The sequence below is a fragment of the Rhinolophus hipposideros genome, assembly GCF_964194185.1.
Source record: "Rhinolophus hipposideros genome assembly, chromosome: 7".
Taxonomy (NCBI): Eukaryota; Metazoa; Chordata; class Mammalia; order Chiroptera; family Rhinolophidae; genus Rhinolophus; species Rhinolophus hipposideros.
In genome coordinates this window covers 93,951,553-93,978,911 of record NC_138053.1, presented here as the reverse complement: position 1 = coordinate 93,978,911, position 27,359 = coordinate 93,951,553, and the positions used below count along the sequence as shown (strand labels likewise).

General features: G+C 41.0%; 1 protein-coding gene across 5 annotated transcripts in view; it reads right to left on the bottom strand.

Moving 5' to 3' along the window:
• Positions 1-27,359, bottom strand: part of CTNND2 (catenin delta 2) — an 840,835-nt gene that overhangs the window by 149,334 nt on the left and 664,142 nt on the right. For all 5 annotated transcript variants that reach the window (XM_081054244.1, XM_081054243.1, XM_081054241.1 and 2 more), the window contains one exon: positions 16,951-17,134. In XM_081054244.1, coding sequence (XP_080910370.1) covers positions 16,951-17,134 — 184 coding nt within the window. The remainder of the gene's footprint in view (positions 1-16,950; positions 17,135-27,359) is intronic.

Below are 27,359 nucleotides of genomic sequence, written 5' to 3'. Positions count from 1 at the left end.
AACACAAGCTTGCAAGGAGGCATCAACAATGGAGGCTTGAGGAGGCTTGTCAAGATTTGAGAAGGTTCGGGAAGTGGCCAGAGGTCCCACTGCCTCTCATCGAAGTCTAGGCTGCTAGATGGAGACCTGGTTCTCTCTACTCGGATATGTAGGCCGCTTCTTCCTCTCAGTGCCCATCTGGTGCCCTCCTGTGTCTGCGGCAAGACGGGTTGAGTGAGTCAGGGTAAGGGTTATTGCAGGCTACCAACATATGAGATGTCACAACCTTGGGGCTCATCTTTTTGGGCCAAAGAATTAGAAGCAGAGGATGAGGTCTTAGAGAACTGCAGGTATCTTTCAAATGGCACGAAAAAGTTATGCTTCTCTCAGGGGGTTGCCTCCCTACTCTTTCCCAGAGAGGAGGGCCTCCACCCAAGGTCACCAACAGGTTGTTTCACTGGGATACCTAGCTCATGATGGGGGTCAGATTTTCCCTAGAAAAGAGATGTGTGTAGGACATGCAGAAAGGGAGCCAATGCTTGTCCCTAACTCTCCCTTGATCATTCCCAGCAGCTCCCGAGACTTTCATTACAATTGCATGATGGCTGCCTCAGCAGAAAGGCAGTGGTCCAGAGTCAGCAGCCATTAGTTAAAGGGAGTTTCCTGTGGGCCAGGCCCTGTGTCAATCAATTTATGTACATGACCATACAGTTGACATGAGGGTGAGGTAGTGAGAACTTCGCTCAGTATAAAATTTAAAGGGGTGACAAAAAACTCATTAGTCGTTATAAATAATACATATTTTTAAGTTGTGTCAAAATATATATAGCATAAACTTTGCCATCTTTGCCATTTTCAGTGTATAGTTGTTCAGTAGTGTTAAGAACCTTCAATTGTGCTAAATAAAATTTTCATGAAATACTCTTTTCATCAAAGTTAATGGAAGAGTCCATTATGAACAAAATATCCAAATGTTATATAAAGGCAGGATCCGGCTCCGTGCAGCTCAGTCTCACGCCCCTCACCCTCATCCCAGTCCTGCATCATCATTACCATCGCGGTGACGCTACCTCAGTCACCCAAGGTCACACAGCAAGTGGGTTTCTGGGCAGATCTGGAGTTGAATGTCAGCTCCTGGTGGTTTGGATTTGACACTCACCGTGACATCCCATGACAGCACCACACTCAATGACTGTGTGTCTGCAGCTCCTGGTGTGAAGCCTGGGACACAGTCTGGGCTCAGCAAACAGAGCCAGTGCTGTCACAGGTCCCAGCTGCCCCTCTGCCAGCACTCCCTCCCTTTTGTCCCTCCCCTGCCCCTTGAATTCAGCCTGTGACCTGCGGGCACAGCTGTGTCTCTATGGCACTAGGTACATCACGTCTCTGCCTGCTCACCAAGCTTCCATGGTGGCGCACAAAGATAAAGCAACCTCCTCGAAATTAGCCTCCCTCCCCTGCCCTCGCAGCAATAAACTCCAAGACCTTTCCCTTGGAGGGACCACTCAGGTCCCTCCCCACCAGCCACGCCTGGGCCAGCCACACTACGGTGTGGACCAAATCCTTCTGTTTAGGCCACACATCTCCTCTGCCCTCCCCTGCAAATGCTCCCTCACCCCAGTGCAGTCTTCTGGGGGTCCTTCAGGTGGAATCCATGACTCCCTCATTTGGAGGCCTTCCAGCAATTCTAAGCAGCCTTTTTCTCTGGCACTCAGTACATACATTGTGCACCAGGGCTTAACTCCCTTCTACCTTTTAGGTTGCACGCGTCACATCTTACTCATTTTTGTTTCTCTGGTACCTGGCAGAGTCCTGAGCACATCCTGGAAATCCAATATATGTTTGTGTGGGGTAAGAGTCATCACCCATTTTATCTAAGCTGTTGATTTAGAACTTTGCCACAGAGGAGATGAGGAGATGGTTATGATGTTCCAATTATTTACAAGCACTGTTTAGGGCTTACAGGCTGAATTCCAGGCAGGAAGGCCATGGGAAAGCATTCTATTTGGATTCTGAGAGCACAGGTTTGAATCCTGGTTCAGTTGCTACCATGAGCCGTAGGACAAATTACTCAACGTCTCCAAGCTGCAGTTTTTTCTTATTTAAATCTGGAAAACACGTAATAGCCTGTCCTTTATAAAGGTGTCATGAGAATTAAGTGGTGACTAGAGGTATTCAAGAGTTTCTCGTCCAAAAAGCACTACAGTGATTTTATTTTTGATGATTTCACTGTGCTGATAAGCCGGCAGCCCAACAGCTTCCCTCACATGAGGTGGATGAGGAATTCAGTGTCATAAGAATCAGGACAGTATGAGCAAACCCCAAAGACAAAATGTACCAACCAGGCCAGCGAAGACTCTGCAAGAGAAAGATAATCTGCTGTTTGGTAAAAGCTGACTGATGTGTTGGTTTTACTTCGCAGAAATACCACAAACACCCACGCGGGACAACAAATAGGTGTGTGGCTCTAACTGGGAAATTAACCTCATGCGAAACAGTGATCATGCACATAAAGTTACCTCTGCACCTGGGAAGATTTTATGAGTAACCGGCAGAATTAATAATATTTTGGTGAAAACTAGTATAGGACACTTGTTAGCCAGCCAGCAAAGCAGCAAGAGAAGGGCTGTTCACTCACTGATTCACTTAAGAGCTATTTATCAGGGGTCTACCAGATGTAGGGTGGGGAAATCTGTGATGATAAAAGACATAATCCTCGTATAGATAAGGATGCAGTTCCTGGAGCAGCCGGCCTTAAACACATAAGCACACAGGCAACAACATAAATCCCAATTGTCAGAAGGTCCAATCAAAAGCCCAGAATGGTTTGAAAGGCATTGGGAAAGGCCTAATTTATGGGAGGGGAGAGTGTCCAGGAAGGTGTCCCTGATTGGAGACATTTAAGCTGAGATATAAAAAGGGGAGAAGAAAGTCGTCCAGGTGCTGGGAGTCATTCAAGAAGGTCCTGAGCTAGAAAAGATCTCCGTGTACAGAGCAACAAAAAAGAAGCCAGTACTGCAAACATAGTGAGACCAGAGGGGCCAGCATCGGGCTGGAGACTCGGAGGGTCCGGCCAGCTTTGTCCACCTCACCCCCGTGAGTTGACCTCAGTCCTCAGAGTTTTAAAATAAAAGCAATTAACGTTCACATCGTCCCTTTCTTCTAAGGACTCATGCAGAGTGATATAAAGACAAATGGCTTTCATAATCCAGCAGTTGGAGAGAAAACTTCTCCAAAAAGAAAAGACAAAAGAAAAGGCAAATATGTGAGACAAGAGAATAGTCTGGACCAGAAAATGTAATGGAGTTGGACACACATGAAATGGGTAAGGATGGATGGTGGAGAACAGTTTCAGAGTTCGGCACAAAGTTATACATAGAGGTACCACATGACCCTGCAGTTCTACTCCTAAGTGTGTAGCCAAAAGAACTGAAAACAGGTACTCAAACCGATATGTGCACGCATGTCAATAGCAGCTTAGTCACAGCAGCCAAAGGACGGAGACAGCCCAAATGTCCATCGATGGATGAATGGATAAACATTCCACACAGTGGAATGTTATTCCTCTGTAAAAAGGAATGCAGTATTCATCTATGCTACAACATGAAGCTTGAAAACACTATGTTACATGAAAGAAGCCAGTTACCAAATCCATGAGGACAGAACACAGACTGGTGCTTGCTAGAGTCTGCAGGATGGAGAATGGGGAGTGACTGCCTCACGGGTACAAAGTTGTCTTTGGGGGTGATGAAAATATTTTCTAACTGGATAGAGGTGATTGCACTATGCTGTGAATGTAGCACATGCCACTAAATTGGTCACTTTTAAATGGTTAATTTCATCTGAATGTTTTTTTAATGAAAGAAAAAAAGGGAGTAGAGAAGGAAATGCTGAGGAAGTGGGCGATTATGCTGGAGTCCAAATTCAAGGTGCCCACTGGGTAGAGGGTCACGTTTTTGCTGCTGTCAGACTGACCCGTGGGCCAGGTTAATCTGATGTCCCTGGTTCTTGGTGCTTCTCTGCCTTTGGCTACACTTGAATTAAAGCCCTCGGAGTGTAAACACTGTAAAGAAAGAGGAGGAAGCTTAGGGGTCCTGAGACAGGAGAGGTTAGAGGCTCTCTTTATGCAACAGTCTTCCTGTCCTGGTGGCCACAGGGGTGCATGGGACCCCCAGCTTTGCCTTTCTGAGCTGCTGTTCCCTGCAGGCCTCTGTGGGAAGATGCTGTCCCCCCAAGGTCCCTTCTGAGCTCTCAGGGGATCCTGGCTGGGTGCTTGGAGGAAACAGTACTATAATTTGTCTCAACCATCACCCCGCACATAGGGATGAGCCCTGGAAAATTGTAATAAGCCTCAGTATCAGTTCCTTTGTGAACCTATTACCACAGCGCCTGGCTCTGGACACTGCTCCATGTGACTCAAGAAGCACCAGCCTCTTAATCTATTTCAGCTGCTTAGGAGTGACAGGGGTCAAGGACAAGTGACATTTAATCACGTTTGCTAGCTGGGATGATAGGGCTGCCTGCAGAGGAGAAAAGAGTAAAGTTCCTTTATGTTCCAGGAGGAAAGTTATCAGCACTGCTTTCAACTGTGCTAAGGAGAATCGCTGCCCTTCAGGTCCTGCCAAGATTCGAAGCAAAGGCCTGAAACCAGTTTCCTCTAAAACCTGAGCATTCAAGCCATGCGACAGACTATCACCCACGCTTCCTGGCAAACCTTCAAGGGACCTGATGCTTTTTCTTACTTGAAATAATTATTTTTTGCAGTGAGCTTTACTGGCTCCAACCACTTGACCCAAACTTGTACAAAACAGAGAGCTCTTAGAGCAGTAAGTACCAATCATGGTGACAGAGCCTTCATTTAGCAGGACCCTTGTTTGTTTATATAAATTAGTCTGCAATTACCAACTGCATTGTTGGTCCAAAATAAGGTCGGGCCAGATGTAATCCCAGGAAGAACAATGGTCTGGACACAAAAGTCCAGACAGGACTATTAGAGAGAATAATGGAGGGTGACTCATCAGCTAGCCTCTCCCTGGGTATTGCCACTCACATGCAAGCTTTCCGCTAACACAGCCACTCTCTGGTACTAAGTTACCTTAAGAGACGTGTAATTAGTTGTTAGGATTCATTAGGTCCAGTTAGTACGTCCACGGCACACCATCTTCTTTCCTGGTTGAGTGCTTGGTAATGGGGGATAATGACGTATTTTACCTCTACGGGACAATAGACAATAACGAAGGACGCAGGGTTAATTTGAAGTCCTGGCATGTCTGTCCTTTTACTTAGCAGACTGAAAAACTGAGAATGAATTTATGACACAGGCAGAAAAGCCTTCAGTGTCCTGAAGATCCAGTGTTGAAGGTTGTCAATCCATTAGCACCTGCTATTATTATTGCTGCTTCTTTCGCTTAAACCTTTCAGAGGCAAGAAAATGTAGACCATGCATGAAATCTGGGCAAGGCTGCTCTCTCTTTGGCTCTTCTCTGCTTAAGGAAACCATGTTACGTGGTATTTCCAGAAGCTTCTGCCAACTTAGTACAAGAACTTTCTAATAAGAACTAAGAAATAATGACTTTTTTTTTTTTTAACTTTCAGTAGCTCCCCCAATTCTCTGTTTTCAGAATGAGCTACTTTCTGAGCTGATGAAGATCTGGTCACCGAGGCCTCCAGGATGCAGGGCAGGAAACCAAGGACGCTCTCCACTTATCGCACCTGCACCTCCTCTTCCTACGATGTTTATGCCACCATAGCTTTCCGTGTTCAAAGACTCCATTTCTCACTCCTCCCTATCATGGCTCCAAAGGGCAATGGAGAGAAACCCAGGGAACCAGACTCCCAGACTGCTCTCACCCACAGATCTGTCGAGTGTCCTGAAGCAAACAGTCGTAGCCACCTCTGCACGCCAGCACGGCAACACGAGGAAGGCACAGACCCAGGCAAGGGGACCCGTGAGACTAGAATGACAAATCAAACCTGTCCCACTCTTTTATTTCAAATATTTGTGGTCAACTAAGGAAGAAATGAAACTTATTTCAAATACTCTTGGTTAATTAAGAACAATTAGACTGAAGGAAAAGGGGGCGAGGGAAACAAGAGAATGAAGACCTGGGTTCCGCACAGTTGGCACCCAGCTCTTCACTCTGAGATCACAAGATAGCAGCTGGAGGTGTGATTTCTGCAATAGTGCCTCTGGAGAACATGATGCGTGGCTCTCGTTGGTTATGTTTGTTTCTCTTTCCTCCAAGAGCAACCATAACTGCAAGGTGGAAGTCTTCATTTAATGTTAATGAATGGGGGCTGGCTTCCACACACACTCGCTTGTTCTTTCCTGAGCTATAGTCATCTCCTTGGTTGTTTTGTCCCAACTCTGATAAATGCTGGCTTTATTTATTTTAGAATAAGTGCCGCTTTGAAAAAGGAAAGGAGAAATGGTGTGGAAATAGATGTGTTAAAATATTGGGGCAGCTAAGTATGTAAGAAATAATTGAAACTGCTTGGCAGGCTCTTTCTTTTTCAATTTGTGGTTAACAGACTTGTTTCTTTGCTTTTCCTCCAGGGAAGCTACTTCTGATGCATTGTAAAATAATTTGGGAGGCAACAGAAGGAAAAATTATATTTTTAATATCATGAAATTATGAAGATTTTAAGAATAAACCATTTCTGACAATTTGCTTTTTATTTATCAGAGAGTTAACAGCCTACAATCCAATGTTATACAGGGATAAATATTAAACACCACTGTCTACCAATTGGGAATTAGCTTTTTATTTAATCTTTTTTTCAAAGGAAGTAATTTGTTCATATTAATGGACATATTTGAATATTCATATACTAATAGGAAGAATGACTACTATATTGAAAGATAAAATTTAATATTTGCTTGTCCTTTTAAAAGAAGCCCATCTTTGCAACCACATTATAGGGTATAGTTTAATACAGATTTTAGTTAGGTCCTGCAAATTATCATGACTAAGTAGATCAAATTTTGCAAAAATAAATGATGAAAACTTAAGAAGGAATAGCATGGTAGGGTCTTTTATATTAATCATTTATACTTCAGGTGAATCATTATATTCCCACTTTTTTTTTTTTTTTTGCTTAGGGAAACAAAATAATGTTTGGAGAGAAATGATCCCAACTGCTACTTCGTGGAACATAAATGCCAGGAAGAACTTTGCAAAATTATAGTTAGTCCTCCTGGGGGATAGAAAATTCTTCAGAAAAAAACTGAAAAATAAGTTTTCTTCCGACTATGCCTAATAGAATAGAAAAAATGCAAAATCCTGTAGAGATAGAAAGCTTCAGAGCTACATGATGAAACAGTAAACCAAGTAAAGGTAAAAAGATTTTTATATGTAGAGAAAGGATGTATCAGTAAGAGAAAGGTTGGTCAGCCATGAAAATGTTGAATAAAAGAATATTTCCTTCCGAGGCATTATTTGAAAAACACCCTCCAGCTGGTTCTGTCCAGGGGTAGCCTAATGTGACTCAGATGCATCCAGTTGTCTTAATGACATTACGCGTTGCTTTCGACCACAAACTCCATAGTCTGTGCCTGTTTGCTTTGTATTATGAACTTCCTGCCCATCACAGGGCCAAGCACATAATAAGGCATCAAAACAATAGATGTTGAGAGGATGAAACTGTCAGTCAACTAACTTCTTGTTGTTTAGATATCACCAGGCAACTTTCTGATTATAATGTGACTTTTTAGTGGCTAGCCTATAGAGAATGAAAGAGCTGGTGGAAGACTAGGAATGTCCATGAAAATGCACTACTCGAGTCTCTCACTGCAGGAGTGTCACTGACTGATGGTCCAGTTGCTTGTGGTGCACTAAAATCCCTCCCTGTGTTTGCCTTCATGCTAAGGCCTCATTTCCTACGGAGGCTCCCAGCCAGTGACTGAGCTCAGCAGTGACAAGGCAAGCCCGTTCCTGGGAGATGAGGACTCCTTAGAAGGATCACTTGGGTTCAAGAACTCTCCAATGGTCTTGCTGAACTCCTTTGAAATCTAAGACATTTCCCTCCCTCCCTGTTTTTCCTCCCTTCCTTTCTGCCCTTGGGGTCAGACCCACATCATGGTTTGATGGGTCTCTCAGTTCCTCTGGTTTCTTTTCATGTTTCCTTTCAAGTGTTGCCCCTAATTAAATATCTTGCATGGATTGCTAATTCTGTCTTGGTGTCTGTTTCTCACAGGATCTGGACTGAGCCAGCATCCTGTCCTCAGTGTAAATATACACGCGTGTTCTTGGGCTGCTCCTCTGTTGAATGAAACATGGAGGAGTGGGAGGAACCCAGTGGTGGCACCATGCACCGTGGCATTTATATCACCCTTCCTTCTCTTACTTGCTGTATGACTTGGGGCAAGTGACTCTTACCCCTATAGGCATCAGTTTCTTCATTTGTAAAATGGGATGGGAAGTCCTATCTCACTAGATTATCGGAACAATTGCATTAAATAGCATCCATGTTAAAGAAGCATAGTATTATAACGCTAAACCAAACGCTAATTTCCTCCTGACAGTATGGTAGTGTACGAGAAGGTAAAGGTCAAAGGCCGGGCCCTGCAACCTGTGGTATTCAAGGGAGGTCTCATTTGGGAATCTCAACTTAGAGAACACGGGCTCAGCTAGCAAACACTCTTACCATTTTCTATATTTTCTTTTGATCTAATCAAAGACATCTAGGCCAAACCTCTCATTTATAGCTGTGAACTTTGAGACCAAGATAATGCAGCCTTGTTTCCCTCTAGAGGTATCAAAGTTGGGGCTCAAATGCAGATCTCCTGATTCCAAATGAAGGTCATTTTATATACATTCAATATTTAGGTTTTAAGATGAATATGTGTAGAGATTTTCTAAGAGCCCTCTTTTATCGTTAAATCGTTAGTGCTTTCATCAACGTACAAGACTTTAACATAGTTAACTATGTAAACCGAAATTAAGGAACAAATTTATTGATTTGCCTTCATAATTCTTATGCTGCTATACAGAGAATTTCTTGAAGTTCCTTTCGTGACTACCTTTCCTTGGAGGTAAGAAAAGTATCAGCTTACAGAATATTTTTATGGTCACTTCCACTGGGAAATAGAGACTGCAAATTAACATTAGCTGAAATTAGGGAATAAGTGTCGTTTTGGTTTCTATTATGCAATGAATCGACACATGCTTCATACTGGTCAAACAGGACCTCACAAGAATGTCTAAATTTATTAACATTTATTTCCCAAAGTGGAAACAAACAGTGAAAGCCAACTGTTATAGTATTGTTATGGGCTGGAATTATGTCCCTGCCCCAAAGTCGTATGTTGAGGTCCTAACCTCCAGGACCTCAGAACATGACTGTATTTGAAGACAGGGCCTTTAAAGAGGTAATCAAGATAAATGAGGTCTTCAGCGTGGGCCCTACCCCAATAGGACTGGTGTCTTTATAAGAAGATGCGATTGGGAAATAGAAGCACAGACGGAAGGCCATGCGAGGATGTGCTGAGATGATGGCCGTCCGCAAGCCAATGAGAGAGGACTCTGAGAACCAGCCCCACTGACATCTTGTTCTCAGACATCTGACTACTGGAACTGTGTCACAATACATTTCTGTCTGTGGTTCTTTGTTATAATAACCCTGGCAAACGAACACAGTATAAACGACTACCTCGTTCTGACTGGGTGGCAGGTAGTAGGCTAGAGCAGTGCACCATGGGAAGTGGGAGGCCTTATCCATAGTGGAGCTGCTGAGGTGGGCAGTCCAACCATCTTCTCTGGTAGGTCCTAAGACCCCCTATTCCTTCTGCACCACCCTTCCTCCCAGAACTCTGTTTCCTTCCTTTAAAAAGGACCTGCATCGATGAATCGTGAGCCCCAAAACCATTCACCTTGCATCGTATTAGAAGGCACACTGATCAGAAGTGGAGAACTGCTCGGGGGAGAAGCATCCTCTGCTTTAGGACCAGGCGTGGGAAAATGGGGTACGAGTGGGGTGCGTGGGGGTCTTGTCTGTTCCCAGCATCCATGTAGAGGAGGTCAGTCCCTTTGTGAGTGCCTGGGTAAGAGTGTGCCATTCAGCTGCCACCCCCAGAGAGCATTATACAAGACTTAAGAAACACTTTTTGAAAAAGATTCTTCTTAAATAAATAATATTGGCCACCACTGAATGCAACATAGAGATACTAATAATTCCTCTTCTTGCCTGTGGCTCAATGCACAAGAGGACCACATATACTACATGTCCTTGGGAGCTTTCCAGCCAGAGTGTGATTATCACTAGTATGACTTGTGGCAGGGTTTTCTCAAGGTCACTCCAGAATCGGTGGCTCCCAGCGGACAAGTGCTCATCCATTATATGGGTTAAAATGACTAATTGAGGGTGTGAGTTTAATTATACTCATAAGCAGAGGTACAGTGTAACTGCTGTGACAGGGCTTAATAACATTCTCATGTACACAGAGATAGAAAAAAAAATTAGGGTTCTATATTGTTGTCCTCCAGAATAAGATGCTGAAGTGGGAACAGAATAATAGAAATAAACGACTCGATGGCACCAGGAAATGGGCTGGGGAAGTTAGCAAAGCCAGCCCTGTGCAAATACTTCAGCTGGAGATGACAGCTGCAGCACGCATGACTAAAGGCAACCCGGCTGTCCGGTAGTGTAGACTGGAGCTGTCTTATGGAGCTGGCAGATTAAAAAGTAAAAAGGATACTCCGTGAGGGCTTCACCTATAGTTCACTCTGAGATGATAATGGCCACGACAGGGATCTTTACAATATTGATTTGTGGTACTGTAAGTGGGAAACACAGTCATGTTTTACAGGAAACTGAGAAAGCATCCATTCTGGACCCAGCTGCTGGGGCCAGCTTCCTTAAAAGATATATTGTGTCACGTGCTCTGCTTGAGACCTTACAATGACTGCTAGCTGCTGTAGCATCAGACAAATCCATGCTAGTTCAAAGTCAGGAGCAGAAAGTACAAGTCGGGTCCACATGTGGGGAGATGCTTGTTTCACAGCCATCAGCCCAGAAGTTGGATTTGAACCCCTCTGGGTGGGGCAGCCACATCTGGGTTGCAGAGCCCTATCCTGCTACAGGTGATGCTGAGCTTTGCACCTGAGCTACGGAGGGGAACGGCCTTGTGCACAGAGAAAAACAGGCCCCCATCTCGGTCGTCTGTTTCAGTATGTGGGCACCGTTTGGGGACAGGCAGCTTCTCTGAGTTATTTGTCCCCTTTTTTCTCCCTGTGTTGTGCTCTTCCATGGCTCCTCGGCCCCCTCTGGGGGACTATTTACCGGGGGACTACATTAGGTTTCTAAGGCTGCCAGAACAAAGTACCACAAACTGGTTGGCTGAAAACAACAGAACTTGATTTCCTCAGTCCGGAGGCTAGAAGTCAAAATCAAGGTGTCCCTGTCAGCAGGGCCATGTTCCCTCTGAAGGCCCCAGGGAAGAATCTGACTTTGCCGAGTTCCTAGTGGCTTTCAACAATCCTTTGTGCTCCTTGGCTCAAAGCTGCATCTCTCCAGTCTCAGCCTCTGTCTTCACGCCCTGCTCCTCTGTGAGCCAGTGTGCACGTCCTCTTCTTAGAAGGACACCACTCATTAGATTCAGGGCCACCTGACGGTAGCACGACCCCATCTACTTAAATAAATACACCTGCAAAGACTTTCAAATAGGGTCATATTCAGAGGTTACTGGTGCACATGAATTTGGGGGATACTAGTCAACCCACTACAGTGACCTCAGCCAACATTAGCTGGTCTATTGGCCAGTGTTCAGGCTGTGGTTGGTAAACACACATTTTGCTTGAAGGTGAGGATTCTGGCTAAAGGGTAGGAAAGTCTCTGGTTACACCTTGTGCAATGAAACAATCATGAGCACGGCACTCAATCTATTTCCACGTCTGAACCGCCTGACTTAGGCCACAGGAAAGCAGTTTTCCAGGAGCACACCTTCATCACAACGTGAAGAAGAAAAGACAAACACAACTTCACACATGCTCACACCTTATGCTTTTCTAACATTCACCACATTGATTTTTTAGGCCACATTTTTAAATGGTTTTTATTAAAAATTAAAGCTTCAATCAGGCAGAATTGGAGCAAAAGACAAAATTTAGAAAAGGGGAAGAAATGAGGAAGCTCAAACGCCCACTGTCCCCACCTGGCACTGCCTCCTGGGATCCCACAATCCAGCTGCCACCATTTTTATCAACGTGGTCCTCCAACAAAATTTAAAAGATTTCTTTTTACTTTTCTATCCTCTTTCCTCAGTGACAGATAGATATGTTAGGAACAAACACATAGATCTCCTTTTGAAAAATTCCATTTCCTACTTCAAAATGAATTTTAAATGGAAAAGGGCCGGAGCATTAACTTTTTATTTTATATTCCATATGTGCCTTAATTTTTGCCATGTCAACATGTGATATATCCCCATGAAGATTTACCGTGCCTTTTTAGAGAAGGCGAAGGAAGAGGCTCTTCCCTTTAGAATGTCCCCATGAGTCAGCCCTGTGCTTGAGGTTCCTGGGGGTGGGGTACCACCATGGGTGTTAGTACAACTTCTACTGTCAAACGGAAGGCTTGAGAAACGGGACAGAGTCTATTAAGAGGCACAAAATTGTGTAAAGATTGCAGTGTTAGTGTCCCAGATTTTAGCTTACTAAGTAAGGCTCACGCCTTTTTTCTAACTTAAATTTCACTCTGATAAGCTTTGGGGCATTTAAAAGTGGAAAAATTTGCATTTGTAATGTTTTTTTCATTCTGAAAAGTAAAAACTTGATCTTCGTGAGAATACTAATTGCTTAAATTCTTAACCTCAGCTTCCCACCCCCAAATAAGACAAACAAGTTTGAATCCTGCAAGGCACAAAAATCCCGGGTAATGATGTTTGGTAATAATCTGGTAAATTTACTTTTACCTACCATCAGCTCTTTCTACTGGAGTTGTAAGATATACTGGATTAGGAAATACTGTCCTAGGAAAAGAGTGTAATTTTCTTTTACATATTATTTTCTTTACATATTCTTGAAACTATAGTTACACAAACAAGTCAAAAATATTAACTCATTTTAAGTCATTAGTAAAAGAATGAAAAAGTCTGAGTGCTGGAAAAATGTTAACTCTATTATTTGGATATGCCTTAAAATATAGTCTTATCTTTAAAAAACAAACAAGAAAAGGCACCCCCTGCCCTGACTGATTGTCTAAATTTAGATTTAAGATGTTGGTAGAGAGAAGGGACAACATGGTGCCAATGACTGTCTAGGCCACCTGTCCACTCCATACGTGAAGCCTTAGGAGAGGAGAAGGGAAAGTAAGCGAGGAGGAGGAGGAGGAAGAAGATGACTAAAGGAAACTAATGAAGAAGGGATGTCGGGCAAGATGATGCTGCTCAGTAAAAATCCAGAACCAAATGAAAGGAACCAACACAAAGAAAGTGCTGTCCACTTGTCGATCAGTTGGTTGTGCTGTTCTATTCATCTCATCTCATGTAACTTTCTACTTCCTCTCTGTGGGGTCCAGAGGGAACCGTCTGGATCAGGAGTCAGGATGTGGGTGTAAGGATTAGCTTCATGATTTGCTAAACAGGAGCTACTGAATTTATAATAAATATGAGGATAAACAACATACAGATGGTCCTGACTTCTGATGGTTTATGATTTTTGACTTCATGATGGTGAACATACATATACGCATACAGTACAAATCATACTTTGCATTTTGAATTTTGACCTTTTCCTGGGCTAGCGACGTGCAGTCCAGATACCCTCCAATGATGCTGGGCCTGGCCACGAGCCACAGCTCCTACGCAAGGGATCAAGAGGACGGACAACGACGATCTACAGAGTACTATGCTGCTGGGGGGGTTTGGGACATTGTGTTTTGTGTTTTTGCATCCCATAATATCTACAACATGCCCATCTGTCTCTTGATTCTGGTGAAAAAGAAGAGAACGATAATGACTCTTGAGATGAACTCAGAATAACGGCCCAGCTGTAGGCAAATGTAAGTGTTCTGAGCACATTTAAAGTGGGCCAGGCAAGCTACGATGTTTGGTAGGTTCGGCGTATTAAACGGAGAGAGCTATGATTAATTGTTCACAAAACTATAAATCAGTGACAGTTAATCAATTGGAACAAAATGTTGATATTCACTGTTATCCATAGGAGGTGTCTTAAAAATGAGGCAAACCGGGCGTTCCATGGTAAATTCACAGCTCCACTCGTATTGTCACTTCTCTCCACCTGACCCTTCTCTCGTCTGCATATTTGCTCCCAGACAGAGCTGACCAGTGTGTTCTCTTGGTCAAAGATTCGCCAGAGCTCTCCACTCCTCACAGACTTGGGTCTATTCTCTTTAGCTCTGCTTTGAAGGTCATCCATCACCTGGGATGGAACAACTACGCCAGCTGCATTTCCTGAAGTCTCCTAGGGTTGTAGACTACCTACAGATCCTGGAACTCCCCCACGGCTGTGTCAGAGCATGCCTGGCACTCATCTGGCCATTACGCTCTCCCGCTGTGTTGACTGATGAAGTCCTTTCTCTGCTCAGCCCCAACCTCCCCTGATTCTTAGATATTACATGAGGACTTATTGTATGGGTGCCATTTTCTTGCAGTAGATTGAGCTACTGAATGGCAGGGGCTGCCACGTTAACTTCTCCCTCTGTGGTCCCTCCCTGGCACACAGCAGGCACTTAGCATATGCTCACAGATAGGACTGCTGAAAGGCAGGGGTAGCATACGAAGTCACTGCTTTAATGTAAATAAAGATGTAGGCTTTGTTGGAGAAATGAAGAACTGAAGAATGTAAATACCTCAATACTAAAATCTAGAATCTTCCATGATACAAACATTTATGACTATTTTGACGTGTTGCTAACATTGGTTCTAAGTAAGTGGCAAATAACAGTAGGAATTTATTAAAGCCTTTCAACTGCTGAGTCTTTACTTGATAAATTAATTTTAGCTGTTTTCTTCCTTTCTTAGTCCAAGTTGCTCATCAATGTGGAATGATTCGTAAACACATTCAAATAAGAGATGAGAAATTATATTTCTTTCTGTAGAAGGGCAGAACTTAAATTAAGGTGGCAGTGAAATATTCACCATATATTGATGAGTTTTGCTCTGTCACATGATGAAGTCAGAGAGTGGGAAAAACCCTAAACCTGGTTGGATCTGGACTAATGAAAGTCAATTCATTTACATGACACTCTTCCTAACTCAGAAGATTTTTTTTTTTTTTTTTGGCTTCCTGTGATGTGGTTACTCCTGGCCAGCAGCAGAGGTCAACCCTCTGTGTGTGATGTGACCCAACTTTGTTCTACATCACATCCTAGACCCTAAACTCAGCCACGTGACTTACAAAGGGGACCCATGAACTTGTCTGGCTTCTTCATCTGACTTTTCACCTAATGATGTTAAATGTATGCTCACAATGGCGGTGGCCTACGTCCTTATGTCAAGCATCAGGAATACATAATTATGTTACTGTATTATTCAGAGAGAATTTTAACTGGTGGAGCTAAATGGGTCCTTGTTGACTATATTTCTACAATTGATTCTGAGGTACGTCCTTCCAAGATCTTTGTTAAGGATCTATGACACTACAAGTCAAGGATGGTAAGGAGGGAAAAGCTATTTGTAATAGTTGCAAATAACAGAAATAGAAAAATCAGGTATAAAGCGTCCAAAGTGCCTACAGTTTTAGGTTTGGGAGAGTTCTATTTCTTTTGATGGGGCAGGAGGTTTCTGAAAGATAATAGAATTTAAAAGGTTATAAAATGAATAGCTCAATAGGGGGCTTTTGGAGAACTGCACATTTGCCTTATGGTGGAGCCTATCCAGAAAAATCATGTCAAAAGAGCATCATTTTGTGACTTTGAGGGAAAGCAAAATCGTTAGAGGATTTCCTATTCCTGCCTGTGAATGCAAGTCAATATTTATGGAGGCAGGCTCTTTTCACCTCCCTCTATGTACACACATTTCACACAAACACACACTCCCCTCTCAAGGCTGTAGGCAGAGAGCATTGTTATAAATATTCATGAGATAATTCTTATTAATATCACTGGAATATCACTTCTTCCTTCTTAGTAGTGACTGGTTTTTGCACCTAGAAATCAACCAACCGTAGGAGAAATGGCAGCTTTGAGGCAGTCCAGCCGAAGCAATCCTCTACACATTTTACTTTTGAAATACAGATTATTTGACTAGATACTTTAAATCACCTTTTGCCCCTGCACCATCATTATGTTTACCCAGCACAGATTTCTAACTCTGGTACACAATACCACAGCCTTGGGAGCACAGTTTCTAGAGTTTGGAAGAACTTGATTATTATGTTCTTTTCTAAGAGCAAAACATTAAACACAACAGAAGGCTGATTCTAATACATCGCAAGAGATTTCTAGGAAATGATTTTTGTAAAAAAGCATCAGGAGAGAATTACAACACATTTGCTACTTTTCTTATTAAAAAAACCATTTCTTACAATAAGTCTTATTAAAGAGCTAGTCTAAGAATTATAGGTTATTGCAGTCACACAGAAAATAAAAAATAAAAATAAAAATGCCTACTGGTGTCAGTTACCTAGATCCTTAGGTATCTGTTGTGGACTCTGCCCCAATCAGCGGGACTGCCTGGTTATTCTGTGTGCATGATATACCATAACATGGGTATTACTGCGAACGATTGTTTTCAATTAAGGAAAAGTAATTATTTTTGGTTGAAATGAAAACATCTACTGTTTGCCCAAGACCTAAGAAAACATGTTAAGGAAGTTGAAAACTGGTGTAGGTACAGGACAGTGGAAGATGCCTTCAGTACCTCATGAGAAATGTGCTTTGCTAGTTTCTCATACTCCATTGCCATATCAACATTCATCTTTCTGGAACACTCTGATACTTCATAAAACAGCAATTCAAGTTACAGAAACAGAGAAAGCGTCTGACGAAAGGAGGGGGCAATGACAGATGACCCACCTTAGGCATCCCGTGGCATTTCGCAGAACCTGTGAGGAATGCAGCTGTATTTTCCGATCGTCCTGAAGAGGTGAATTTTCCCAGCCCGAGTGGGGGATAATTACTGCATTGGTCAACACCGCCAGGGTGTCCTGGATGATTGGCATTTTGAGAGCATCACAAGATGAGAGGTTCCAAAGGACTCCTGTAAGAGAGACAAGAGAGCTTTGGATGGCCATTGTTTGTCCTCCTCTTTTTTTTTTTTTTTTTTTTTGAGAGAGAACATTTTATTATTTGGTTATAGGAGTTTGTGAGCAAGACTACAATACGAACTAAATTATGATCAATTTTATTTTATTTTATTTTTTTTTTTATTTATTAGTTTCAGGTGTACAAGACAAGGTAATACTTAGACGTTCATCATTTATATCCCTCACACTGTGAACCCCCCTCCCCCCATCCACTATCCCTCCGACCTCACATTGAACCATCACATTATATATATAAAATTATAGTTGGCATTCATTAATGTTTAGCTTCTGATGTACAATGCCATGATCAGGTATCCACAGTATCCCTGAGGTGGTCTCCCAAATAGGACGCATGTCCATCGGATACCCAACAAAATCTTTACAACATTATTGAATACCTTCCCCAAATTAATTTTCAAAAAAACCCTGAGGCCATCTTGTGGTTACCAGCTGCTTCCAAATCCCTTCACCTTTCCCCTTATCCCCAACCCCCCCCCCCACACACACCCATCTAACAACTCTCGGTTTTTTCTTTGAGTCCCCAAAACTGTTTCTGATTAGTTCATTCACATAGTCTTTTCTTTAGATTCCATATATAAGTGAGATCATATGGTACTTGTCTTTCTCTTTCTGACTTATTTCACTTAACATAATGTTCTCTAGATCCATCCATGTTGCTGCAAATGATAAGATTTCTTTCTTCTTTATGGCTGCGTAATACTCCATTGTATAAATGTACCACAGCTTCTTAATCCAGTCATCTACCGATGGGCATTTCGGTTGTTTCCATATCTTGGCTATTGTGTAAAGTGCTGCAATAAACTATTTTCCCTAATCAGGTTAACAGCATGGGCAGGAAGGATTGAGATAACATCCTACAGCACTCCCTTAATCTTAGAATATCTGTGTGAACCCATTAAAAGAGTGCTGTGGATATCTGACAAGGGGGCAGATAGCTGTGACGTGATTATCTTTGTTTCACCATGGAGACTAACAAAGGCCGAGAGATATGACTGAGTTGAGGACACCAACCAGGCTTCCACTCACTATTCAGACAATGGACCCAAGTACCCAAATTCCAACCAAGACCAAAGAATAGTGAAAGTTATCTGAAATGGACTACGACATGTTTGTTTCATCCAAGACCTCCATAGGCACATGTAACCTATCTGATTCACTCAACCTCCACTGCCTCCATAGAGACCCAGCCACCATCACACGTAACCTTATGATAATCCAGCATCAGGTCTGAAGACAAAGGGCTCAAGAAGAAATTTAAATTTACTGTCACGACAGTAAGTAAATTTAAATTTACTGTCACTTACGACAGTGTTGTCAGCTTTTCTCTGAAAGTAATGCTTTTCTCTGAAAGTAATGCTCACAGAGCACCTTCTATAACAACAAAGAAAGCAGTAGAAAATGGAGGGCATGTCTGCAAAGGACAGCATGTAACAGTCATTGATGTAGGCAGAGCAAAAGCAAACTTTTTAAGACAGATGTAATATTTTAGGCTTTTAAATATTTTTAAAGAGACTTTACATCCGGATTGATTTTAGAAAAGGTCAGAAGCACTGCATATAAGTTATATCACTTGAAAATGCTTTTAAAATAATTATTCTTTTAGTTGTTCAAAACAGGACACATAAAGGTAAAAGAAACAGAGAATAATATTCTATTTTACTATGAAAGAATGATTGTGTTTTCCTTCAAGACTAACCTAAACAGACGTTATCGTTGAAGATACAGGGAATAAAATATTATGGTTTTTTTAGAAACACAATTTCCAACTTACTTGTCTAATAAGTTTTTAACTTATTAACTTTTTAAGATGAAACATTAACTTTTAAGATGAAATTGTATTTATCTATTGTGTTATGAATAGAACGAACAGAACACACTTATCTCTGAAATTTGTTTTACTAGTTTCTTGCATTGCCCATGTTGAACATATTAATCCAAGTATATTAATGATACTAATCTGAAAGTCAATATTGTTAGATGGCTAATAAAGTGGCTAACAATTTTAAATCAGTTCTATAAATATGTGACTTTAGAGACAAACTCTTCCAACTATTTTTCAAAGTAACATGTACTGGGAATTTTATTTAAGTAAATGCAAAGGAAACAAAATATTTTTTGTGCCCTGTATATACAAATCAATCCTTCAGTACAGGGGTTTGGCGTGTGGGCAATTCCTGCCTGCCTGGTTTTTTTGTAAATAAAGTTTTATTGGAACACAGCCATGCTCATTTACATATTGTCTATGGCTTTTATCCTATAAAAGAAGAGTTGAATAGTCGTGTTAGAGACTGTATGGCCCACAAAGCCTTAATAATTTACCATCTGGTTTTTTACAGAAAAATTTTGCCCACCTCTGCTCTAGTGCATCAACTGTTTCACTACACTTCGGTATTGCATGTTTGCATTGAAATCAGTGTCCTAAATTGACTATACAAAAAATGATCAATGGTACACAGACGGTACTCAAAAATACATTCTGATTTGAACTGATTTCACATACTAGAAATATTATGGTACGCATTTATTTTGTTTTAAATGATATATGAACCTATTTCTTTACTCATCCCATTAAGATACAGTTTACTGAATTTTGGATAATCTATAAATAAATAATCAAAATGATTACCTTCATTTGTGGTCTCACAAAAATATTCTTTTTTTCTAGTAAAATAATTAGTTTTTCCAGTTTTAAAAAGCACATTAAAATGAATTTAATATCTACCATAGAATTTGAGGATAACTTTGTAAAATGTGACATTAAAGAGTTTGTATCTGTTTTTTTCTTCTAAGTATACAATGCAAACATATAGAAACAAAACATGTTTTTTTTTTCATTCCCAAATCCTGATGTGAAAGTACATGGAAATGACATTTGTAAATGTTCTAAAATATGGTAGACATGTTTTGCCATAAAATACATTTCCTCTAAAAACTAAACAGTAAAAGAGAGGATTTTGCATTTTTACATGCAACAAATTTAAAAGAATCTAAAGGCATTCTGTGACATCAAAGCAATTTTTACTGTTTTCTAACACACAGAAAAGAGTTTGGAAGAGGGGAAAATCTAAGAAAATGTGAAGGCCTAATCTAATATCTGACAAGAAGTGTCAAGGGAAAGAAGATGTGATCCAAGATAACTTTTTATTGGGCTCTTCTGTCCTTTCCTTTCTCATTAATTCATTAATTAGGACAACCTAATTCAGCATCCTGCATGGACAGACGTTTCTGAGTTCACATTCATTCCACCTTTCGAGGCTGGCTCCATCTGTGCTTCACATTCCAGTGAATTTATCAGCGTACTGACCCATATCTCTGAACTTTCTATCTTAATTTCTATCTGCAGCCCACAGTGCTTCCTGAACTACAGTGGGTCTCTCAGCACAGACAGTGTTACCACCTCTGTTTGGATGAGGACATGGCAAAGTGGCTGCCATGTGGCAGAATTTCTTTTGGGGGAATTTTGCAAACCAATGGCAGGAGGCCCTCATAAATTTGAGTTTTGGTTAGATTATCTAGACATGGAGACAAGCTTGAATGCAGAATCAGCAGTCTCTGGGGATATTTGAGATAATATCCTTTCTATCATTTGCTCACTGTTCTTCCCCACAAGGTCCCAGCCGTGGAATGCAGGTGGGGATGCCATCTGAGTGCTCACAGCATACATGCAACATGCTCTGACATGTGGCAGGAGCTCACAAAATGGGTGCTAAATAAATACTGACTTAGTTACGGGAGGATGAGACCCTTATCTGATGCCGTGTGCTCCAAGCATCGAACATTCTTTACGTCTTATAGTGCTAGCAAAACGAAGTAACAATTTCAAAAATTAAAATAGCAGGTACAAGATGTAATGTTACAAATAATAAATCCAAATGAGAATACAAAAATGCCATTTGAATGGGATTATAACCCTGGACGCTACAGAAATTCTTCTTTTAGCTAGTAGGGAAAAATTTATATCACTAGAAAACATTAATCAGTTTAGCATTAGAAGGCTTATCTCTAGTGCTTCATTTGGGTAATTTTCTTATATTAATGCCCTCATAATTCTAAATTAGGCAAGACAATACTGAAATTTCAATTCATAGAAAAACTGGAATAAATTGAATCCATAATAGTATTTAGCAGCTATAACAAGCCACTTCATTTATTCTTACCTGAAAGTGACATAAAAATGTTTTAGTATTTTGGTTGATGGTCACTAGCAACTTTTAATTTACCTGATGAAAATACAATAATTCCTTCCAGATTATAATCTCTACTAAAATTGTTTTATAGCATCTTTCCTTTAATTGTATGTGTTCAATAGCTTTCCTTTATCAGTATAAAATTGTATTACTGCTTCCAAATATAATTTTGACAGTAGGTTTAATTGAGAAGATATTTAAATCATTAATTATGTATACTAAATATATTTAAAATATAGTTGTTGTTTTCTTTTACATTTCAGGCACAGGATGGCTCTTTTCCTTGAGATTATCCATATTCATGAGCAATAATTGGTTTATTAAAATTTCTTTAACAAAATCTTAATTACTTTCAGTGGCTGCTTTACGTTGTTTTAATAGAGGGTGACTGTGAGGTTTTTTTTTCCTGAAAGAGATGAAGACTTCATAGAAAAAGAAATTCAGATTGACAAAAGAGAGTATTTTAATAACTGCAAGTCTTAAGTCGTGACAAAATTAACCATGGCTGGTGGCTATGCAATGCTTTCCTATGACCTTCCAGTTGCTTTTAATCCTTAGACCTAACACTCACACTACACCCCTGAATGCAGGTGGGACTCAAAACAAAGAAGAACTGAATTCATTTTAAGTGAATGCTTTTAAAATTTATTTTAAATTGAAAATCAACTTAATGCATAGATGAGGGTTTATTTTAAACAAATCTATAATTTATCTTATTCTGAGAGTGGAAATTTGTATACGTGGGGAAGGGAGAGAAAAAGAGAGAAGAATGGGGCAAGCAAGTTTATTTCACACAAAAAAAGTCAAGGTCAGCCCTGGTTGGGGATGGGAATGCCCTGGGGCCTGAGGGATGCCCATGACCTCCTTCTCCATCCCCTCCATTCACTCCTTGAGTCATCGGTGGGTAGAGGGTGGCTGATCAAAAACTGGAGGTCCATATACCCTGAACTCATGCTGTGCAGGTGTGAGCAGTGTGTGCATGTGTGTACACGTGTAGGAGTATGCATGTAAGCAGATGCATGTAAGTGCATGAGTGTCCACACATGCCCATGTGCAAGTGTACGTGTGAGTGCGTGAGTATGCCAATGTGTACCTGTGTGCACATGCCTGTGTGCATGTGTGTGTATGTGTGTATGCATGAGTACGTGCACTAGTATTGGGGTACATCACATAAACACTCACAGCTTGGCCCTGAGAAGCCATGTCCCTCTAGGTGCGACTGTGAATTAGCATTGTTTTGAGAGTCCTTCCAGATGGTATATGCGATAGCCTCAAAAAGATTCACATACTATACTCATTCAATGCTTTTGAAAATAAAAGCATGGATCTTGGTTTGATGATAAAGTTTACCAAAATGCTGGCATAAAAATGGGTATTTCAAAGCACATATGAACAAGTGGAACTACACAAAAAGAATTCAAAAGCTTCTGCACAGCAAAAGAAACAATCAACAAAATGAAAAGGTAACATATGGAATGGGAGAAAATATATGCAAACCATAGACTGGATAAGGGGTTAACATCCAAAATGTATAAGGAATTCATACAACTCAACGAAAAAAAAAGAATCCAATTAAAAATGGGCAGAGGATCAGAACAGACATTTTTCCAAAGAAGACACACACATGGCCAACAGGTACATGAAAAGATGCTCAACATCACTAATCATCAGGGAAATGCACATCAAAACCACGAGACGTCACCTTACGCCTGTTAGAATGGCTGTCATCAAGACGAGATAACAAGTGTTGGTGAGGATGTGGAGAAAAAGGGACTGTCAGTAGGAATGTAAATTGGTGCAGCCACTGTGGAAAACAGTATAGAGATTCCTCAAAAATTAAAAAAAAAAAGAACTACTATATGATCTAGCAATCCCCCTTCTGGGTATACATCCAAAAGAAATTAAAACAGGATATAAAAACACTATCTGCTCTGCTATGCTCATTGCAGCATTATTCACAACCGCCAAGATACGGAAACAACCTAAATGTCCATCATTGGATGAATGGATAACAACGATGAATGGATGAATGGATCACATTGGGTGACGATACATGGATAACAAAGATGTGGTCTACGAGTACATTAGAAGTTTAGACCAAGCTGGTATAGATTAGTAGAAGCAAGAGGCCCATGTTCACTGACATTGCTGATTAATAGTTTAAAAAAGGATCTTCGTTGTTGTTTTCAGGGGCTGATTAATTTAACTTAAAACGAGGTAATTTTATAGACAAAAGATAACCCACTTTTATTGAAGAATCAAAACTCAGGCATGTCTCTGATCTTTCTTTCCATTCTAAGTTGGAGTCTGCAGATTCTAATTTCTTTAGAATTCTTCTATTAAATGCTTACAATAATGAGATAATAACGAGATAATAGGCCATATTCCAGTCATGGGAAACAAGGTTTGTCTCCAATCTGGACAAGGCAACAAAAGGCAGCTCCCATCTCAGAATGAGGAAACTCTTCCTGTGGTAAATTTTTTTTTAAAGGTAATTGTACTTAAAAATAATTTGCACACGCAGGGTACCAGAATATGCCACCAGAAAGTATGCCTCTGACACATTGATAATGTTAAACTACAGGCCCAAGCACCAAAGGAGGCAGGAAAAACTCTAAAAATAGGGTGCAAGTTGTGCTTTGGTAAAGGAAACTTACATTTGTAGGAGTCTCCCTCTCCTGACTTAAATCTGCACAACAAACCTTGTTTACCATGCTTTTTTCAGGTCACCTTCCTATAACTTGCCTCACATGGTATATAGAGACGAATTCCAGCCACCTCTTTGGGGTACCATTCTTCACTGTGTGCTCCCCTGTGTCGAGGTCTCACAATTAAGTTTGCGAACTTGTTGCAATGATCTTGCTAACCTTTTTTGATATCAGAGGGATTAGTCATTATGAATTTGTACCAACTGGACAAACAGTTAACCAAGTATACTATTTGGAAGTGCTGAAAAGGCTGCATGAAAAAGTTAGACAACCAGAACTTTTCACCAACAATTCATGGCTCTTGCATCACGACAATGCACCAGCTCACATGGCACTGTCTGTGAGGGGGTTTTTAGCCAGTAAACAAATAACTGCATTGAATCACTCTCTCTACTCACCTGATCTGGCCCCCAGTGACTTCTTTCTTTACCTGAAGATAAAGGAAATATTGAAAGGAAGACATTGTAATGACATTCAGGACCTCAAGGGTAATATGATGACAGCTCTGATGGCCATTCCAGAAAAAGAGTTCCAAAATTGCTTTGAAGGGTGGACTAGGCACTGGCATCAGTGCATAGCTTCCCAAGGGGAGTACTTCGAAGGTGACCTTAGTGATGTACTGATATTCAGCAAAGAGGTATGTAGCACTTTTTCTAGGATGAGTTCGCAAACTTAATTGTCCAACCTTATATGTGCAAAGCACACATGAACAAACTTCTGTTTTTCTCTTGTTAATTTGTCTTTGCCTGACAAATTACAGGACCCCAGCTGGAGAACCAAAGGTGGGTGAAGAAAAAGATTTTTTTTTCTTCCCTACCGAGATGTCAATGTCTGATAGTAACCATCTGTGAAAGTCACGGGTTCATGTTCGATCACAGCATTTTATAAATGAACCATAGAATCCTGTATTTCTCAATTCCCAAGAGATCAACAGTTAGGAATATAAAATTGGGTTTGCATAAAACTATTACAACCTTCCTCAATGACCTTAAACATTCCAGAACTTTGAAAAAATGTCACCAAAGCACACAGGTTGAGTTTTATAATTTCTGGACACTGGTCCTAGGCCTATTTTCCTAAAAGTGACTGCAGTTAAAATTAATTCCTTTTATCTGACATTGTCATATTCTTATATGTGCTCATAAAAATGATTTCTTATACTTTGGTTGTGTTTCTTGGCAGCTTTGTGCCTCCCAAATTATATGTATTAAATAAAGTAACTTAAGTTTGCCCCTTTCATAAATGATGGGCAGGGGTGGGGCAGGGAAAAGGAGGGGGGGTGAGAGAGACAGTGAGAGAGCGAGCGTTAGTTTCAAAGACCAAAGCCCCATTATCTGATAATTAAAAAAAAAGCATGGGAGGTAAAAGTACCATAATTTTTGGCCCTGGACTAAATGATAGTAGGATAGACTAATCTAGCGGCTTGCTCCAGAAAACAACTTTCTCTGAAGTTCAGGCTGTTATTTAAGCAGCTTGCTTACCAAAAGTAACAGTTTGCTCATCAAAATGCATTTCAAGAGAACTGCCTCACTGCGCCACCAGTCCAAAGCTAGTTTGTCATAAACTCTGTCTCATCCCAATTGTTTCCCAGGTTTTAATACCCACCTTACAATCAGCCAAGGACCTATGGCCTTATAAATACCCTGCCCACTTCTCCCTTCTGACACTATTAAGACTCTTTCAAGGTAGCGTTCTCCATATTTCAGTAAGTCAAAGCTTAGCTTTGCTTGATCAACAGGTTTTTCTCGTGGTTTCTGGGGGAGCTGACAGTTGACAAACCATGAGAATTACTGAAAATGAGTCAATAGTTAACGTCACCTTTGGTAGACACAGAACCTGGCACGTGTCTGAATCCACAGGGATCCATTCACCATGACTTTGTGTGAACAATATTGGCTTTTAAGCTGTCTGCAGCTCTAGTGAGTACGAAAACCCAGAAGTCACACAGCCCACAAACTTCTCGAATGGCTCAGGTTGCCACTCCAAACTCTCTGAGGCTAGGGTGAGGGGGCAAATATGAAACTGTGTAATGTTGTAGGAGGCCAGCAATGGCTGTCACCTTGGGGACTTTTCTATACTACAGGTCACACGGCCTCCTCCGCCCTCCTTTGGGAGTCAACATAAGGACCCACACTGAATTTGTGGGAGCATCTTTAGCTAAGAATCCCTGCAAAACTGGGGACACTCTTCTGTCCTGGGGCTATTTTAAAGTACAGCCTTGGTTCCCACAGCTCTCAAAGAAAAGCAGTGATGATGAACTCGTGGTGGCAGTTGGGCCTCGGAGCCCGAGGTTTTAATTCAGCGCTCACATAATCAAGCTTAAAAAGAGTTTAGCTTTGAGTAGACCCTCAAGTGGTGCTTACTGAATGGATGAATAACTGAGTGAATAAATCAGTAAACGAAAGACGTCATTGGGTCGTGATGATGCTCAACTACAAGGATCTCCAATTTTCCCAGGGCATGGCTGAGTTGGGCATCTGAAATGTCACCTTGGAAAAAAAAAATTATCTAACATTCGTAATATTGTGGAGTTTCTGTACAATAGGTTCTCTGCTAATTACCTTGCATGTCATGTACTAACTCATGTAAACCTTCCACCAATTCCATTTTACAGATGAGAAAACTGAGCCACTCATGCAATGGCATTACCCTTGTAGGTGAAAAATGAAGGTCAGCCAAGAGTCTGACCATCATGCATATGAACCGTCAAACAAATGTCAGGCACATCAATTTGCTACTTGAAATTGGAGAGAGGTGATGGGGTGGCAGAGCTTTGAAGCCGAACTGATGAACACAAGAGACTGTTCTGCTTTTCATCTTTTGCCAGTTTCTTTTTAGCCTCAGGTCAGGTACCTTGAAAAATTTCAAGAAGTTATTTGAGTCCATAGAATGAAGAACATTCAGTTTTGAAACAACTTTTACAAATGATTTTTCTTGCGAACACTTAATTCTGCTGACCTCTATTAAAAATATACAGCCATCGTCTTGCATGGAAAATACTGAACAAAAAACAGATTGAGATGAAGGGTAATTTTCAAACTAAAACCTTCCTCGATCCACCACACTCATTTTAAAACTAGGTCTTATTTTCAGTTAAATCAAAACCGTCTGCTACTGTCGCCCCACCATAGCAATACCAGCGGTAATCATAACCCTCATTTATGGAGACATTACCACGTCACATGCACTGTGTTATTAAATCTCTACCCTAACCCTGGGAGAAAGGTACTGCTATTGATTTCATTTTACAGATTCATAACTAA